The sequence below is a fragment of the Schistocerca americana genome, chromosome 2 (assembly GCF_021461395.2).
Source record: "Schistocerca americana isolate TAMUIC-IGC-003095 chromosome 2, iqSchAmer2.1, whole genome shotgun sequence".
Lineage (NCBI taxonomy): Eukaryota > Metazoa > Arthropoda > Insecta > Orthoptera > Acrididae > Schistocerca > Schistocerca americana.
The window spans coordinates 236,765,670-236,785,291 of NC_060120.1; the positions used below are offsets into that span (position 1 = coordinate 236,765,670).

Genomic DNA, 19,622 nt, shown 5'->3' on the forward strand with positions numbered 1-19,622 from the left:
GGTGAGCAGTAAGGATGTCATACGTTTGATATATCTTGATGCCGACTGAGGAAAAGCTCAGCAGCAGACAGACCATGTACATGGGGGATGTTGGTATAGAGGGAGGTGGCATCAATGGTGACAAGCAAAGTGTGTGGTGGGAGTAGGCTGGGCACAGATCTCAGAGGATCGAGGAAATGGTTGGTATCTTTAACATAAGAGGGAAGTCATTGCACTACATGTTGCAGGTGATGATCAACAGAGGCAGATTTAAGTTCAATGGCTGCTTTGAAGCCAGTGAGTAAGAGACAGCTAGGATGATTGGGTTCGTGGATCTTAGGAAGAAGGTAAAAGGTGGTGGTGTGTGGTTTGGGTGGAATAAGAAGTTCTATGGATTGAGGTGTTAGTCCTCGTGAGGGGCTGGAGAATTTAAGGAGGGACTGTAGGTCAGTTCACTTGGTGCCTACATTTCTGAGAATTTCAGGTCTGGGGAGGAAGATTATGTCATAAGAAGCTCTGAGAAAATAACAGTGATTTGGAGGGATGGGGACTGAGTATCTCCCTTGGCTTTCATAAGCTCAGTGAAATAAAATTCCAATGTTAGGTTAAAACCACAGAATTCCCTGACATTTTACAAAATTCTGAAATTCCCTTATGTGTCCCTGATTTTTTCAAGGAAAAATATAATTTCCTAAGAATTCCAGGTTTTCCAGAAGAATCGCCACCTTGGTTTGTATCACATGGATGGGGTCTTGATGGCAGATGCTACATGCAGAGGTGTCCAACAGCTGGCACGGATCCTCACTTACATACTCCCATCAGTCAAGTACCACAGTGGTAGATTCCTTGTCTGCTGGGAGGATAATGATAGAGTTATCAGCTTTTAGGGAATGAAGGACGGGATTTCTGCAGAGGAGAATTTAGGGTTACGTTGCAGACCCCTGTGACCATCCCCACTGTAAGACTTGCCCTATGCACTCGCCAACCAATGTCCGCCTATACCAACCTTGTAACTGGCAAAAAATACACTATCAAAGGGATATCCATCTGTGAAGTAACATGCCATATACCAGCTATTATGTAAACACTATTCAGCCTTTTACATTGGCATGACTACCACCAAGTTTTCCATTAGGGTGAATGAGCATAGGCAGAGGGAATATACTGGCAACACACAATATCCTTCAGCAGAGAATCCATCTTCTTCAGTCTCAGCATTTCTTCATAGTAACTATTCCTTTCTCCAATCCCTTTCAATTTTGTATATCTTTCATTTTCTGACTTCTCTATTTCTGTCCCCCCCCCCCCCCCCCCCTTGCCATCCCACCTCTATCACATACAATGCACTTAGCTTCTCCCACCTCTATCACATACAATGCACTTAGCTTTCCGCTCTTATCATCTAGTGCACAATGTTTTGGCTGCAATCTCTTTCTTCCACCTTTAAACTCTCAGGCTCTCATATCCTGTCCAGTGAAATCCCCAAGAATCAGGCTTTCCTTCTCATCCCATTTGGTAAGTCTCCACTGACCTGGGGTTCTGGGTGACTTTTCCAAACTCCATTTCCTAAACTTCATCAATCCTTTTCCTTCACCCTCTTCGCTCCCCTTCAACCCTTCTGCCAGAGAAAGGAGCCACTGGCTCCAAAAGCTTTCAAATTTTAACATCTTTATATTGTGTTTGCCTGCTGTCGTTCGGTGAATAGATTTTTTATCAATCCAATTACATTATATTTTTTTAAAACTGACTATTTTCATGATATTCTGAACCATAAATTTTGCTAGTCATTGTCTTATTAAGCATGAGCTGAATTACTCAGTGATTGAGAAAGAACTTCTAACTATAGTGTGGAGTCTACAAAACTTTTAGACTCCAACACTGGGCTCAAAAATATTACACATACACATCATCAGGCATTAGCATAGTTAATGGAGAGTAAATTATTATACGGTTGATTAATGAAATGGATTTTATTTTTACAAGATTTTAAATCAGAAATTAATTATGTTAAATTTTCACCTAACACAATTTTGGATGCACTTTCGCCACAGTCATTAGGTATGAATCATGAGCATAGAACTGAAGGCTCTGGAGCTTTATTTAGCAGTAATTTTATGTCAATAAGTTATTGTAACAATAAAGTGTGTTAGCTCAATTAGTAAGAGAAGATATCAGGTCTGATGAACATTTTGGACCAACTGTCACATCTTGGAACCAGGAAACATTGTATCTAAGAGATAAAACTAAGTAGTTAGACAATGGAAAATCGAGGCTAGAATAATGACAATATTATGAAAAAGATAGTTGCTCTCACCATATAGCACAGATGCTGAGTCACAGATAGGCACAACCAAACAACAGTCAAAATAAGTTTTTGCTCAACACACACACACACACACACACACACACACACACACACACACACACACACACACACACACTGGCTGCAAAGGCCAGAAGTCCGGTAGCTTTGTTTGGCAGTATTTTAGATGTGCCTATCTGTGATGTAACATCTCTGCTATATGGTGACTACAAGGAGTACTACAGAAGGTTTGTAATATGATGCAACAATAGGCTGCAGGAGGCTTATTGCTGCTGTATTCTGAGAATACTTCATACTTGCACTGTAGCCGATGTGTCAAGTCTGTGGGCACAATCAATCACTAGCAGGGTTAGTTTGAAGGGCTTGCTATGGGGTCATGGTCGCAAAGTGAGATTCAGGCAGTTTTGTGGTACAACTTTGAACGTGGTTTAAACATGACCAGTGCTTTAAAGAAATGACTCTTGCACTCCGTGATGTGTGTCTACATTGTATTCATGTGGTACAGAGAATTACAAAGAGGAAATTTCACTCTGAAGGACACTCAGAGGACGAGAAGGCCACACTCATCAGTTATGGAGGAAAACATTGATGCTGTAAGGAAAATGCATGATGAAGACAGGTGAGTGACCTAAAAGCAGATAGAGGATCTTAGGGCTAAATGCACCAGCAATTAGTATGATTCTGCATGATCATTTGCAAGTAAAGAAACTTTGTTGTCTCTGGGTGCCACACAGACTGACAGATGGGCAGATGACACGACATGTGACTTGGTGCCGGGAGATGTTCAGGAAGTTTTCTAGGGGACCATTTCAGTATGTGGAATAACACTGTGACAGGTTATGAGACTTGGCTGTACTATTATGACATGCTGACTAATACTCAAACCAAAGTTTGGGTCTTTGAAGAAGACGATACACCAGTAGAGGAGAAAAGATGGCTGTCTTTCCTTCCCCCCCCCCCCCCAAAATCGAGCGGGATTGTGGACCATGTTGTTTTGGACACACATAAGACAGTCACAGCTATGTGGTACACTGAGCAACGCCTGACCAAAGTCATCAAATCTTTTAAGAGCCTGTGAGCGAAGTCAGGAATGGACACTTTGTTCCTCCATCATGACAACACTCCAGCTTACCACACCAAAGCAAGCACTCTATATTTGCAGAGTACAGAGCTGAAACTTCTTGAGCACCCTTCTTACAGTCCAGACCTTGCTCCTTGTGACTTTGCACTGTTCCTACATGTGAAAATGAGGCTGAAAGGAGTGCAGTTTTCAAGTGATGAGGACCTCCAGAGGGCTTGGAACAATGAGTGTGCCTTACTCCCTACAGAAACTTGGGAGAACTGGTTTAGGGATTAGTTTCAGAGGATGGAGAGGTGTATTCAATGTGGCAGAAATTACTTTGAGAAAATTAAATAAATAAAGCTGTATTGCAAATCTTTCCTAGTACCCTTCGTAGAAACTATCCTTTTCTTTTTTCTTTTGAGCCATCCGTCTTCTGACTGGTTTGAAGCGGCCCGCCATGAATTTCTCTCCTGTGCGAACCCTTCATCTCAGAGCAGCATTTGCAACCTAAGTCCTCAGTTACCTGCTGGGAGTATTCTGATCTCTGCCTTCCTCTACAGTTTTTGCCCTCTACAGCTCCCTCTAGTACCTTGGAAGTCAGTCCCTGATGTCTTAACAGATGTCCTATCATCCTGTCCCTACTCCTTGTCAGTGTTTTCCACATACTTCTTTCCTCTCCGATTCTGTGCAGAGCCTCCTCATTCCGTACCTTATCAGTCCACCTAATTTTCAACATTTGTCTGCAGCACCGCATCTCAAATGCTTCGATTCTCTTCTGTTCCAGTTTTCTTACAGTCCATGTTTCACTACCATACAATGCTGTACTCCAAACATATAATTTCAGAAATTTCTTCCCCAAATTAAGGCCTCTGGACTTCTTTTGGCCAGGAAGCCCATTTTGCCAGTGCTGGTCTGCTTTGGATGTCGTCCTTGCTCCATTCATCACTGGTAATTTTACTGCCTAGCAGAAATCCTTAACTTCACCTACTTCGTGACCTAAGACCTGATGTTAAGTTTCTTACAAAAATAAGTAAAATGTGCTCGCTTATTTCCTTGGTTCTCAAAAATGACTGGGCCCCTTACAGTTAATGCAAAGTCACTGTTCCATCACTTCTAGTTCCATTCTTTACAAGCTTTTACATGTTTGCTAGTGTCTCTTTGTGGTTCAAAACTGTTTACTCAATATTTACTCCTATTATACAACTAAACTCAAATTTTGTGTGCATCTACAAAAATGACTGCAACAGAACACTTCTGCAAGGCAAAGTTAAAACAGCAGCCACAAAATGACAGATAGACCAATAGTTCCTCTCAAACTCAATAACAAGTCATTAATTTCTGAATATTTCGAAATGTAATTTGTTTTCTTAAAAAATTATAAATTTTATTTTTTAAATTGTTTTCTTTCAAAATGAAGTTTCACATTTGCTCCATACAAAAGTACTCCTTTGAGTATTAACATTCTTTTTCAAATATACCTTATGAGTACATGATGAAAGGAGAGGACAGGAAAGAAAGGAAGAAAGACAAGGCTATAATGTCTCAAGAAAAGGTAAGGAATTTGTCCATATTGTTTTCAGAGGAACCACCAAAACTGATTTATGGAAATTGCTGACAGCCTAGGTCTGGATGGCCTAATCAGGATTTGAACTCTGCTGCTTCCAACTGACAATCCAAGCACACAAATAAACATTGTAGTTATGTACTATATTAATCCCTCCCTGGCAGCATGTCTCAGTTTTAGAATTTCCATCTACATTTCACATGCTGACAGCACCCTATCCGTGTTTGTTAACCGTTGTATTTGCATCACTGAACAGTGTTTCATGGTGGTCTCATAGCAGGTAGGTCAATTTTTTTATGGAGCAATACTTTTAAGGCCATAGACTACTTATGACACAATTTTTTAGATTTCTCTTCCCCCAGTCAAGAACACAACACACATGTATGTAATACGAGGTAGAACATAAATTACATGGCTGAAGTAATGTCCACTATATGCAACAAACTTTTGACCCACATGCAGCAAATAACACCAACACAGGTTGTCCTGCATATACAATAAGGTGTAAAAGAGCAATATTAAATATATAAGCATGGTATTTCATTATTTAGTACACTATTTTTATACTACGATGTATTATATGTGGCTATGTTGTGTGGAAAGTCTGTTTAATATGACATGTTGCATAATATCCCATTGTGATCATTGTATACCTTCATTTTTCTACTCTTAATGCCATATATAGACCAAATTTGATAAAGAACACTGCCACTTCAAACTGAAATTAAAAATTAATTGATGTATCATCATAACCAGAAAAACAGAATTACTTCACTTAATATCTAGGAAAGGCACTCGTTGTAATAAGAAACAATTAAATACACTCCTATTTAAGATTGACCTAGAGAATAAATGAAAGAATGACACTTGTATCTACATACTGATATGAAAATGAATAAATTCACTCACATCATGGCGAGCAAGGAGATCTTGTAAGTCATTTGGCTGTTCAATTCTTACAAGTGGTCTAATAACATTTGTCAAGAAACGTGCCATATCTGCTGCATGTTTTGGCCCTCGATATTGTATTCCTTTTGCATGCTGTGTGTAAGCTATGAATACTGGAAAGTGTACCAATTTTGTGAAATACTGACGGCATTCACTTCGAGGTTGCCAACAGTTGATTGCAGCAAAGTACACCTGCAAAGTGAGCCGATATTTGAATAATTACAATTGATGTGTGGATTATGACTGATAGAGGAACCTATGATAAAAGCCAAACAAAAAATCACTTAACATTATTAAATTATCTTCCGACTTATACAAAAATTATAAGAATAATGAATCAAAATCAATAGGAATAATCATAAATTTACTTAACATGTTAAATATTCAGTTTTTAGGTATCATAAAATAACACTCATTAAAAACCCTGAGATAACATTCTGTCCTCCTCAAAGAACAAAATATGTAGAATAACATAGAAGGAAGCTATCACACAACATAGTAAATAAGAATGAACAACTTTAAGTTTCATGTGTTAACGTGTTACCATTCTATTTCCACTTACAAAAACATACAAGTGAAAGATTACTTTTTGCCAAGAGTTCCAATATTCAAATAACTTATGGCATTCCAGCCAGGTGACATCATTAATGACTGTCACATAGCTACATTCCCATAACATTTTATATGCCTGCAAAAACTCAAGTTTAAGTTATAATATTATTTTACGTTCACCTACAGATGGAATAGAGAGACCATTAACTGTATCAAACAGAGAGGCAGGAACTATTAAAACCAATATATTTGCTTGTATTGTAATTTGTTTTATCATTTATCACTGTCAGATTATAATATTTCATAATTAAAAAATTCTGTTGTACTGTACTTAAATGAAATGTGTATCTTTGATTCCTTTCCATATCCCAGAACATATTTATCTATTGATTTATTTAATACAGGCAGTGTAATGTAATGTACAGTGTATTGTTGCAATTCACACACAATGTGCTCCCATAAACCACGCAATGTTGTTACCCACTACCATATTTGTACGAGGGTCATTCAATAAGTAATGTCCCACATTTTTTTCTCAGAACATATTTATTGTTAAGAGTCAGCGTTTGGTGACAATATACATCAACATGTCCTATTTTTCTACACAATCACCATCACAATTCAGCATGTGTGGAGCAGTGGCTCTGACAGGAGATCCCGAGCGTGGATGATCATGGAGCTCTGTTTCTGCATTTCCTGAGGCTGCAACTTTCTTTACCCATTGCCCAACTACACTCCTATCAACTGCAGCGTTGCCATACACTGCACACAAATGTTTATGGATGTTCACCACGGTTTCTTTTTCTGCACCCAAGAATTCAATAACAGCACGCTGCTTGTAACACGAGCTGTATGTAGACACTATTTTGACGCTGTACTAAGGCTCCGCCATCTGCCAGAATAGTTTGAAACTTCATTGGTGGACAGAACAAACATCAAATGTGAAGCACTAACAAGGATGTTTGTCTATGTGTATTAATGCATTTTTTTAAAAATGTGGGGCATTAATTATTGAATGACCCTAGTAACATCATTTTCATTACACATTTTTCACACTTGCATCATCTACAAATACAACAAAAACAATATTTTTATCAATACAAATACAAACAGAGGATGATGAACATTAGAATATCAACCATATGTTTTTTCATTGATAAGCTCTACTACTTTAAAGAACTACACTAAAGAATATCAAATGACACTTACTATGACAAAGGGGAAGTGCACTGTGCTACAAATACATTGCCTGATGAAAAAAGTGGAGGATAAACACAGGGAGGAGGAAACAAAATGAAACTTCATGAGTTGAAAGGGGCTGTGATGTTATTTAGTGATTATAAATTCAAGTCAAATTTACAAAAAACTTGACAATATGAATCCACTTATTAGTATGAGGTTGCATCTCCTGTGGCCTGGATGCATGCACCAATTCATTTGGAAAAAGTTTCATAAAGCCACTGTACCTTCTTCTGTAGCAAACTGGACCACACAACTATTGTTCTTGATACTCTGGATACTGGCAGTGGGATGGAGTTGACATCTAAGGTAATCCTACTCATTCTATCAGGGATAGGTGCGGGGCTCTTTTCAGACACAAGGCTATCTCAATATCATGCACACAGTTCATACAGAAACATGCCATGGGCAAGCATTATCCTATTGAAAAATGGCACCACAGTACTGCCACATGAGCAGCAAGATAAAATGACACACAATGTCTGTGACGTCCCATTGTATCGTCAGAGATTCCTCAATTACAGCCACCCATGACCTGAAGTTATACCCGATGGCTCCCCACTGCATTACACCAGAGGTAACACCATTGTGCCTCTCTAAAACATCGGAAGAATGGGACCTCTCCCCAGGTCGCCACCATATTCCCTGCTGAGCCGTGAATCATCAATGAATACAATTTGATGCCATTCATCAGCAGTCCACACTTACTGATCAAGGCATCACTCCAAGTGCAGCCATTTGTGTTGCAGAAGCCTGCACATGTGGTGGTAATTCCTAGTTTGGCTGCTGCTAGATTCTGCCCAATGGTGCAGAACAACACAAAATGTTGCAGGGAGTCCAGCACTTGATCTCTGATGACAGGCACAGATGTGAAGGAGTACTACATGCTTGGTGGAAAATACAGGGATATTCCCTTACGGTGCTTAGACGTTGTCAACTGCAACTTTGACAACAAGTATGCCTGTCCTCAGTTTCCAATGCTGCCCAACATCGGGTTAATGTTACATCTGAATGCTGCACAAATCACGATACTGCACGATTCGACTCGTTGGTTTTTAAACTTCTTATGCGTTGATAATGATGTGTCTCACGATTACGTGCCTTGTTTTTCACAGTGATCACTCAACATCTGAGTTTGTTCACACTTCTTACATATTCTGCAAGGCCTGGTAATAACACAAAACACGAACAACACTACTGCACTTTGATGACCAACCTACCTGTCACAGAGAGTTGTGACTCTAATCCTTTACATAACCACCGATGATGTGCATGAAATTACACTGAGATTCAACCATGTCTTCTGTGTATTTCACTGTTTTGACAGGCAATGTATTTCTGTTGATATACTGATGTTAGTCTCAACAATTCCACAGAACACCCACTGGAAATTTAATATACATTCTGAAGTTCTTTTGCATTCATAATGTGTTATCATGGAATTTTGCAAAAGGAAGGTTTCTACAGGTTTAGTCTGGAAACCTTTCTTCTTGTTCTTGTTACAAATCCCCCCCCCCCCCCCCAGCCAACCCCACCACCATGATAACAGAGAGATTCTGATACTATCTCTCTAATCAACTACATATTTTCCCTATACCATTTTTATATCTTGCAACTTCTTTTGTACACTTCTGTTACATCATTTATCTTGTGTGTAGCCACTCCCTTTTTTGCCCACACAGTCCATCTTTCACAGACTTACATTTCCAGCTGCATTTGGTCCTCCTCTAAACTCTTAAATTTCACTGTTCTTTCTGCCACTTTTGACTTATTTAGCTTCTCAAATATGGTACATAGTAGCCAACATCTGATAGTTTGTTCCATGCTGATCGTGTTTTGCTATCCCCTACTGACTTATGAATGTGGATGACAAGTGTAACATTTTCTCCAGCTATTGCTTCTCTTTTACAGGTAAACACACACTTAATAGAATGATTTTTAAGGGCTGTGATGCTGCCACCTCATACACTTTTTTTAGAATTTTCTGTTGAGTTTTGCACTGAGTGCCTTATGTTTATACAAACTTCTTCCACGACTTTCAGCACTGCATCCCATTTTTGTTACATCAGCATCTGGTAATATTAACTCAGCATGCATTCATTTATTCACATTTTGCGTCCCATAAATCCCATCAGGAAGGAGATCCTTCAAGGGTGTGGAACACATCAAGTTGAACAGCATTAATTAACTGAAGGTTATAATCACAATGAAAGACAAATCAAAAGATGGAAATTGGACAAACCTGTCGGTAGTAAAACTGAGTGATGGCCTTAAACTGGTCACGTAATACTTGACTTTCGGCATCCCATGGAGCATAGTACATTATGAAAGAGACATCACATTCGGCAATCCGTTGAAAAGCTGACATTAAGTTACCCTGGAAGAAGTCAGCAACTAGCGAAGTACGTGGAAAAAATGGTACTGCTGGAGGACTTTTTGAAATCTTTGGAGGCCTGTAAAACAAATTAATAAAGATCAAAACAATTTTTTTCTGCAAGGATACATACTTTCAAATATATTTATTTATTAAGTTGAAGATTCTACTATACTGTTATAGAAAAACTAGCTATTACATATTAAAGTAAACTATAACACTGACTGAAAAAACTGCAATACCAAAAAAATAATTCATGTACAGTAATGAAATTTTGGGAATACATCTGTCTGGGTAACATATTTAAGTGATTAACATTGCAAGACGACAAGTTAATGTAAGCACAAGATAAGCCATTGCAAATGCGAAATGCTGAGAGATTGATAACAGGTGTAACCACCAGAAGATTAAATGCAAGCATCGACACATGCATGCATTGTGAGTGTACAAGTGCCGGACGTCAGTTTGTGGGATGGAGTTCTGTGTCTATTGTACTTGGTCAGTCAATAAAGGGACAGTTAATGCTGTTTGTGGATGACACTGTAGTTGTCGTCCGATGACGTCCAATATGTGCTCAATTGGAGACAAATCTGGTGATCGAGCAGGACAAGGCAACATGTTGACAATCTGTAGAGCATGTTGGGTTACAATGGCGGCATGAGGGCAAGTGTTATTTTGTTGCAAAACACCCCGCAGAATTCTGTTCATGAATGGCAGCACAATAGGTCTAATCACCAGACTGATGTATAAATTTGCAGTCAGTGTGTGTGGGATAACCGTGAGAGAGCTCTTGCTGTCTTGCAAAATTGCACCCCATACCATAACTCCAGGTGAAAGTCCAGTATGTCTGACATATAGACAGTCTGGCTGTAGGCCCTCAACTGGCCTCCTCCTAAACAACACACAGTCATCATTGGCACTGAGGTAGAGGCAGCTTTCTTTAGAAACACAACAGAGCTCCACCATACCCTCCAACAAGCTACAGGGCATCTGGCTCAGAGCTGTCCTTGAAGTAACCTATTTGTAACAGTTTGTTGTATTGTGGTGCCAACTGCTGCTCAAACTGCAGCTGCAAACACAATAAGATGCATCAGTGCTATACACCAAAAACAATGGTCTTCCCTCCTGGTAGTGCCACGTAGCTGTATGGAGCCGGATTGTCTTGTGAGTGTACATTCTCATGATCACCTCTGCCAGCAATCATGTACAGTGGCTACATTCCTGTCAAGTCTTCCAGCAAAATCATAGAAGGAACATCCAGCTCCTTGTAGCCCTGTTACCTGACCTCGTTGAAACTCAGTGAAGTGCTGATAATGGTGTCTTTGTCACCTTAGCGGTATTATTGATGATCAACAACTCACCATGTCCAAACTCAATAACAACAAACCCTCACAACTGTTACAGCGCAGATTTAAAGCAAATCTGATTTGCACCTTCATAGGGGTGCTCTTAGCCTCAGTCTTACATGACTGACATGAAAACTGAATAAATATCATCTTTCAAAAACACGCCTACCAACTTTCATTTATGTCACACAATTCCTTCTTGGTGTTGTGATTTCTTTTTCCATCAGTGTAGTTTATAATGAACTGCACGGCAGTTACATTTACAATAAGACAATAGACTTAGTAGGTAGAGTTGGAAAGAAGACCAACTGTGTCACACTGAAAGATGGAGAAAATAACAAATGATGGTAATATATAATGTATTGTCAAAATTTAAATTAAGTTCACAGCACTAAAAAAAAGAAACCAAAATGCAATAAACGGAAGAGGAACTTTGATCCCCACCAATTAAATAGAAATGATAAATATAGAGAAGTGACACAAAACATAAAACTGACACATAATTTAGAAGAACTGGTTCAAATTCTTAAGCAACAAGAAGAAAATTTAGCCCCACTGAACCTACGTAAAAGACATGTCTGGTGGAACTCAGAATGTGACAAAATTCATGAAGAAAGACATCATGCATGGTTAAAATTTCAAACACACAAAACAGAAGAAAATGCAACCAACTTCAAAAATATCATGAAAAAGATCACACAAATTATCAGGCAAACCAAGAGACCATCACAGAAGGATCTAATCAACTCAGTAGAAGAAAATTGCCATAAAATCAATTCCAGAGACTTTTACAAAATCTTTGGAAGACAATTACAAAAATTTGCCCCTACTACGTTAATGCTGAAAAGGGAAGATGGAAAAATGGCACATAATGACAAGGAAAATGCCGAAATCATGGCAAAAGCATTTAGTAAGCTTTTGAATTGTGAAGAACCCCAGCAACTTTTAGCAATTAATACACACACACACACCCATCAAGATGCCACCTGATCTCATAAATCCTCCCACAATCCAAGAGGTGGAAACGGCACTCTGAGAGATGAAAAATTATAAGGCATGTGGAGAAGACCAAGTTTTTGCAGAAATGTGGAAATATAGCAGAAAAGTTTCCCGAACTTTAGACCACAGCCATAATCCACCCACTCCACAAAAAAAAAAAAAAAGAGATAAAAGCAACCCAGATAATTACAGAGGTATTTCTCTCTTAGACTACACATACAAGATTTTCTCCAGAATCCTATAAAAGAGGATCAAAGAGCAACTAGAGGAAAAATTAGGTGAATACCAAGGAGACTTCAGACCTTGGAGAAGCTGTGCAGAACAGATCATCACTTTAAAATTAGCCATAGCATATTGCAAGAAACAAAATAAACCTCTTGTCATAACCTTGTGGACTTTAAAAAAGCATATGACTGTATCCATAGACCTTCAATGTTAAAAATCTTAAGAAATTTAGAGCTCCATACAAAATTAATCAAATTGATAGAACTCACCTTAACCAACACTGTATCAAAAATCAAGTTCAGGGAAGAATTTTCTGAGCCGAAGATTGCATGGCACCCCTGCTGTTCACTGTGCTTTAGAATACATAATGAGGGAATGGTACAAGATTAACCCAAAGAACATCCAAACTGGAAGACCCAAAGACAACACAAGTTTAAATTGTCTAGGATTTGCTGACGACCTTGCTCTCTTGTCCAGCAGTATTGAGGAAACCAAACAACAAGTTATCTTACTACAGGAAATAGCACAAAGTTGGTCTTGGAATATCCTTTGAAAAAACATTCATCATGTTAACTGACCCACCACTCATAAACAAAATTGCCGTAGGAAACCAAAAAATGAAAATTGTAGATAAATTTAAATATCTGGGAGAAATCATAACATATAACCTCAATGAAAAGCCAACATGGCATAACAGAATAAACAAATTGACCAGAGAACAATATATCATCAAGAACACCCACAAAAAAAAGAGCCTGTCAATTGCAACACAGTTAAAACACTTCAAAACAGTCACTCAACCAGAAATAGCATACGCAAGTGAAACCATCTTCAAAACAACTAACACTGCACAAACAGACAAAATACTCAAAATACAATGAAGAATCATCAGAACGTGCATCAACAAATTGTACCAGAAAGATGGACACTGGAGAGCAGCTACAAATGAAACAGTCAACAAGGAAACAGAACCAGTAACGAGTACAATCAGGAAGAAACATTTCATTTTTTGAACATCCAACCAGAACACCAGAGAACAGGATCATCAGGAGAATAACAGAAAAAATTGTGGAATAGTAAGTGAAACATTAAGTGGATTACAGAAATCAAGGAAGATATGGATGAGCTACAGATTACAATGGAAGACCTAAGAAACAAAACTGACAAAATCAGGCAGACAAACAAACCAGACTGCAAACGAGAATCAACAAACAGACAATAGGAAGGGTGATTTCACATGAAGAAAGAAGGATGAGATCCGAGAGAATGAAAAAGTATTGGGCTGACAGGAAACTGAAAAATTCTTTGTATAAAGTTGGCTAGAGTGGTCCAATGAAGGCCATAACATGTAAATAATAATAATAGTAATGTATTGCTCTCTATTCCTGTTGGATTTGCATGTACTGTTATGTATTGGTGGGGAAAAGGCAGGCAGAAAGACAGATAATTCTGTCACAAACTGTAGAGCTTCCAGATAATTTGGAAAAGGATAATGACATTTGTTGTTCATGGTTTTCAAATATACTCCAGTCCTACATGGTTAGTAAAAGAAATCTAAAAGTTAGATAACAACGTGTTTATGAGATTCCGCATCAGTGTGGGGATCTTACACTGACCAAACAGTTAGTTGTTCCACAGATCACAATAAATATTATTATGTGGAATATACCAAGAGGACAAACCCAGAACACACATACAGCATATGCCATTTATCTTGATCATCATAAATAACTTTTTGTCAAAACAAAATGTATCTAGCAAATGTTATTTAGCTACTAGGGGCCATTAACCAACATGAGTACCTTTCTTGCAACTTGGTTCTTTATAAAGCTGTGAATATCAGTCTTTTTTTTTTTAAAAAAAAAAATGAACATTCAGCACTCCACTTGACCTCCTGTTCAAAAAGTATCAAATGTACAATTTACATAAACACATTGTTATTACAATGTGTACAGAATATATCATTTAAGAGTACTGAAGCACTGTACCCCATATCTCCATACTGTAAACAAGAAAACATTATTTCAATTACTATTCTGTTAACGTTCTCCATAGGGCGAGTAGCATTTCCATCTTCTCTCTGTTGGTGTGCAACGAACTCGCACAAAACTTCAAATAAAGATGGTTGGCTGACTGACCTGAAAAGCACCTTCCTTCTGTTTACATTTGTTTACTGCCAATTCCAGTAAGTGTGTAAGTGATATTACCTTGTGTACCTGCACTGTGCACTAGTACAGAAAAATCAAAGTTAATCTTGTGTTACATTTTTTAACAAGGTCACGTTTACATGACTGATACATGTTATGATTTTGAACAGGTCTTAATGAGAGAACATTGATTACTGAATAAAAAATTTAGGGTGCTATTTAAACAAGGTGTATTACTGTTCATTTCTGTGTAGCGAGCAAAGTTACATGAAAGGCAATCATGCTAGTTAATGCTCCACTGGCAGCTACAGAATTTTTCCATAAACATGACTAATTATTTGTAGTGAAGAATTCCTCTACAGTACAGAAAGCACTGTTAAGAAGAAACACCTGTAATCTAAAAATTCCTGGCAGATTAAAACTCTGTGCCTGACCATGACTCAAACTCAGGACCTTTGACTTTCACGGCCAAGTGCTCTACAAACTGAGCTACCCAAGCACGGCTTGTGACCCATCCTCACAGCTCTACTTCTGCCATTACCTCATCTCCTGCCTTCCAAACTTTGTAGAAATTTTCCTGCAAAACATGTGGCACTGGCACCTTAGCAGAAGATCTGGCAAAGAACCTGGGAAAATTCTCGTCCTATGTAAAATTGCTAAGTGGGTCCTGGGCTTACATTCAGTCAGTTGTTGACCAGTCTAGTGTGGCAGTTGGAGATAGCAAATCTAGTGTGGCAGTTGGAGATAGCAAAATCAAAGCCAATGATTTAAATTTCATGTTCAAGAAATCATTCAGGCACGAAAATCGTACAAAAATACCATCATCTGATCATCGAACAGACTCCAATATCGACAACATAAAAGCATCTCTGGCATAGAGAAATTACTGAATGAGTTGAAAACAAATAAGTTATCAGGACCAGATGGAATCCCAATTCAGCTTTTCAAAGAGTACTCTACGGCATTGGCCCCTTACTAAAGCTGCATTTATCATAAGTCTCTCACAAGGCACAAAGTCCCAAGCAACTGGATAAAAGCACAGGTGACTCTTGTGTATAAGAGAGGCAAAGGAACAGACCCACAAAATTACACACCAATATCCCCAAAATTGGTTTCCTGCAGAATCCTTGAACATATTCTCAGTTGGAATGTAATAACTCTTCTTGAGACTGAGAAGCTTATGACCACAAATGGTTTTAGCTAATGTGAAACTCAGCTTGTCCTTTTCTTGAATGGTATACGGTGAACTATGGATGACGGGCAACAGGCAGATTCCATATTTCTAGATTTCTGGAGTGTATTTGACATTGTTCCCCCACTGTAGGCTGTTAAAGACAGTGCTGGCATATGGAATAGATTCATAGTTATGAGAGTGGCTCAAAGACTTCTTAAGTAATAGAACCCAGTATGTTGTCCTTGACAGTGAGTGTTCATCAGAGACAAGGGTATCATCAGGAGTGATCAAGGAAGTGTGATAGGACTGCTATTAATCTCTATGCACACAAACGATTTGGTGAACAGGTTGGGCAGCAATCTCCAGTTGTTTGCTGATGGTGCTGTGATGTGTGGTAAGGTGTGGAAGTTGAGTGACTGTAGGAGGATACAAAATGACGTAGACAAAATTTCTGTTTGTGTGTAGTAGTGTCCTTTTTGATACGGTCATGTAGTTTAAATATCTGGGCATGATGTTGCAAAGCGATATGAAATGAAATGAGAAAGTGAGGATTGTGGTGGGAAAGGCAAACGGTTGACTTCAGGTTATTGGGAGACTTCTAAGAAACTGTGGTTCATCTGTAAAGGAGACTGCATATCAGACAGAAGTGCTACTTATTCATGAGTACTGCTCGAGCGTTTGGAATCTGTACCAGGCCAGAATGAAGGATGACATTGAAGAAATTCAGAGGTGGGCTGCTAGGTTTGTTACTGGTAGGTTCCAACAGCAAGCAAGTGTTATGGAGATGCTTTGGGAACTCAAATGTGAATTCCTGGAAGGAAGGTGACTTTCTTTCTGAAGAATATTATTGAGAATATTTAGAGAACTGGGATTTGTAGCTCACTGCAAAACGATTCTGTAGCCTCCACAATTCTGTAGCCTCCAACAGACAGTGCATGTAAGGGCCATGAAGATAAGATACAAGAAATTAGGGCTCATAAGGAGACATACAGACAGTCATTTTTCCCTCATTGTATTTGCAAATTGAACAGAAAGGAAACAACTTGTAGGGTATCCTCCGCCATGCACTGCAGAGTATTGATGTAGATGCAGAGGTAGACAGAAGATTAGATTAGATTAGATTAGATTAGATTAATACTTGTTCCACAGATCATGAATACGACACTTCGTAATGATGTGGAACGTGTCAGGTTAATAAAAGATGTCTGTACAAGATATTACATTACACAAAATATTGCATGACACTAATGTTTAAGTTGGTTTTTTTTCCCCTCCCTTAATTTATATCTAAAAATTCACCCAATGAGTAGGAGGAGTTGTCATCTAGAAATTCTTTTAATTTACTTTTAAGTGTTGGTTGGCTATCTGTCAGGCTTTTGATGCTGTTTGGTAGGTGACCAAAGACTTTTGTGGCAGCATAATTTACCCCTTTCTGTGCCAAAGTCAGATTTAACCCTGCATAGTGAAGCTCCTCCTTTCTCCTGGTGTTATAGCTATGCACACTGCTATTACTTTTGAACTGGGTTGGATTATTAACAACAAATTTCATAAGTGAATATATATTCTGTGAGGTTACTGTGAGGATCCCTAGATCCTTAAATAGATGTCTCAGGATGGCCGTGGGTGGGCACCAGCAATTATTCTGATTACACGTTTTTGAGCAATGAATAGTTTTCTACTCAACGATGAATTACCCCAGAATATGATGCCATACCAAAGCAGTGAATGAAAGTAGGCATAGTAAGCTAATTTACTGAGATTCTTATCACTAAAATTTGCAATAACCCTAATGGCATACGTAGCTGAACTCAGACGTTTCAGCAGACCATCAATGTGTTGCATCCAGTTTAACCTCTCATCAATGGTCACACCTAAAAATTTTGAAAATTCTACCTTAGCTACAGACTTCTGTTTAAAGTCTATATTTATTACTGGAGTTGTGCCATTTACTGTATGGAACTGTATATACTGTGTTTTATCAAAATTTAAAGAGAGTCCGTTTGCTGAGAACCACTTATTAATTTTACGAAAAACATCATTTACAATTACATCACTTAGTTCTTGGTTATTGGATGTTATTACTATACTTGTATCATCAGCAAAAAGAACTAACTTTGCATCTTCATCAATGTGGAATGGTAAGTCATTAATGTATATCAAGAACAGTAAAGGACCTAAGACCCGAACCCTGTGGGACCCCGTACCTGATAGCCCACCAGTTTGAGGAATCAGATGTTGTTTTAACGTTACATGACCCACTTATTTCAACTTTCTGCATTCTTCCAGTTAAGTATGAATTAAACCATTTGTGCACTGCCCCCCTCAAACCATAATGATTTAGCTTATCTAAAAGAATTCCATGATTTACACAATCAAAGGCCTTTGAGAGATCACAAAAAATACCAATGGGTGATGTCCGGTTATTCAGAGCATTTAATATTTGATCAGTGAAAGCGTATATAGCATTTTCTGTTGAAAAGCCTTTCTGAAAACCAAACTGACATTTTGTTAGTACTTTATTTTTACAAATATGGGAGGCTACTCTTGAATACATTACTTTCTCAAAAATTTTTGATAGAGCTGTCAAAAGAGAGATTGGGCGGTAGTTGTTGACATCCGACGTATCCCCCTCTTTATGCAATGGTTTTACAATGGCATATTTCAGTCTATCGGGGAAAACACCCTGCTCCAAAGAGCTATTACATACGTGGCTGAGAATCCTACTTATCTGTGGGCAACAAGCTTTAAGTACCTTGCTGGAAATGCCATCAATTCCGTAAGAGCTTTTACTTTTCAGTGAGTTTATTATTTTACTGATTTCAGAGGGAGAGGTTGGTGGAAATACAGTTGTTTCAAACAAAGATATTACGGAGACTTGACTTAGCCATAGCCTGCAGGACATTTCTAAAATGAAATTTTCATTCTTCAGTAGAGTGTGCACCAATACGGCACATTCTGGAAGATCAAAACTGTGTGCCAGACTACAACTTGAAATCGGGACATTTACCTTTCACGAGCAAATGCTTTACAAACTGAGCACCCCATGCACAATTCACTGCCTGTGAAAGGCAAAGGTCCCAAGATAGAGTCTAGTTCCAGCACATAATTTTAATCTGCCAGGAAGTTTCATATCAGCGCACATTCTGCTGTGGAGTGACTATTTCATTCTGGAAATATCCCCATGGCTGTGGCTAAGCCATGATTGCACAATAACCTTTCTTCCAGAAGTGTTAGTCCTGCAAACTTCAGTGAAGTTTGGAAGGTAGGAGACAAGGCACTGTTGGATATGAAGCTGTGAAGATGGGTCGTAAGTCATGCTTGGGTAGCTCAGTTGGTAGAGCACTTGCCTGTAGAAAGCAAATGTGCTGAGTTTGAGTCCTGATCCAGCATACAGTTTTAATTTGCCAAGAAGTTTCATACCAGCACAGTGTAGCAGAGCGAAAATTTCATTCTGGTCCTTCAATCTACATTTGAAAACACTTCTGCTACCTGTCAAGTTTTATTTTCATGGGAAGATTGTCAAAGAATTTTAAAGCTGTGTATTTCATCTCTTTCTGTGGCAAAGTTGGATTCATTAAAGACTAAAACAGATCTTTTTTCTTCTAGTGCTGAACGCGTGAATACTCTTAAACTCAGGCAGACTGTAGACAACAAATTTCGTAACTGAATGAATGTACTGTGAAGCTTCT

At 38.5% G+C, this 19,622-nt stretch overlaps 1 protein-coding gene across 3 annotated transcripts in view; it reads right to left on the reverse strand.

The window, feature by feature from the left end:
• The window catches only part of LOC124589043 (thioredoxin domain-containing protein 11), a 144,298-nt gene that overhangs the window by 109,530 nt on the left and 15,146 nt on the right, over positions 1-19,622 (reverse strand). For all 3 annotated transcript variants that reach the window (XM_047131521.1, XM_047131524.1, XM_047131523.1), the window contains exons 2-3: positions 9,911-10,121; positions 5,839-6,069 (exon numbers count right to left, since the gene is read on the reverse strand). In XM_047131521.1, the coding sequence (XP_046987477.1) occupies positions 5,839-6,069; positions 9,911-10,121 (442 nt within the window). The remainder of the gene's footprint in view (positions 1-5,838; positions 6,070-9,910; positions 10,122-19,622) is intronic.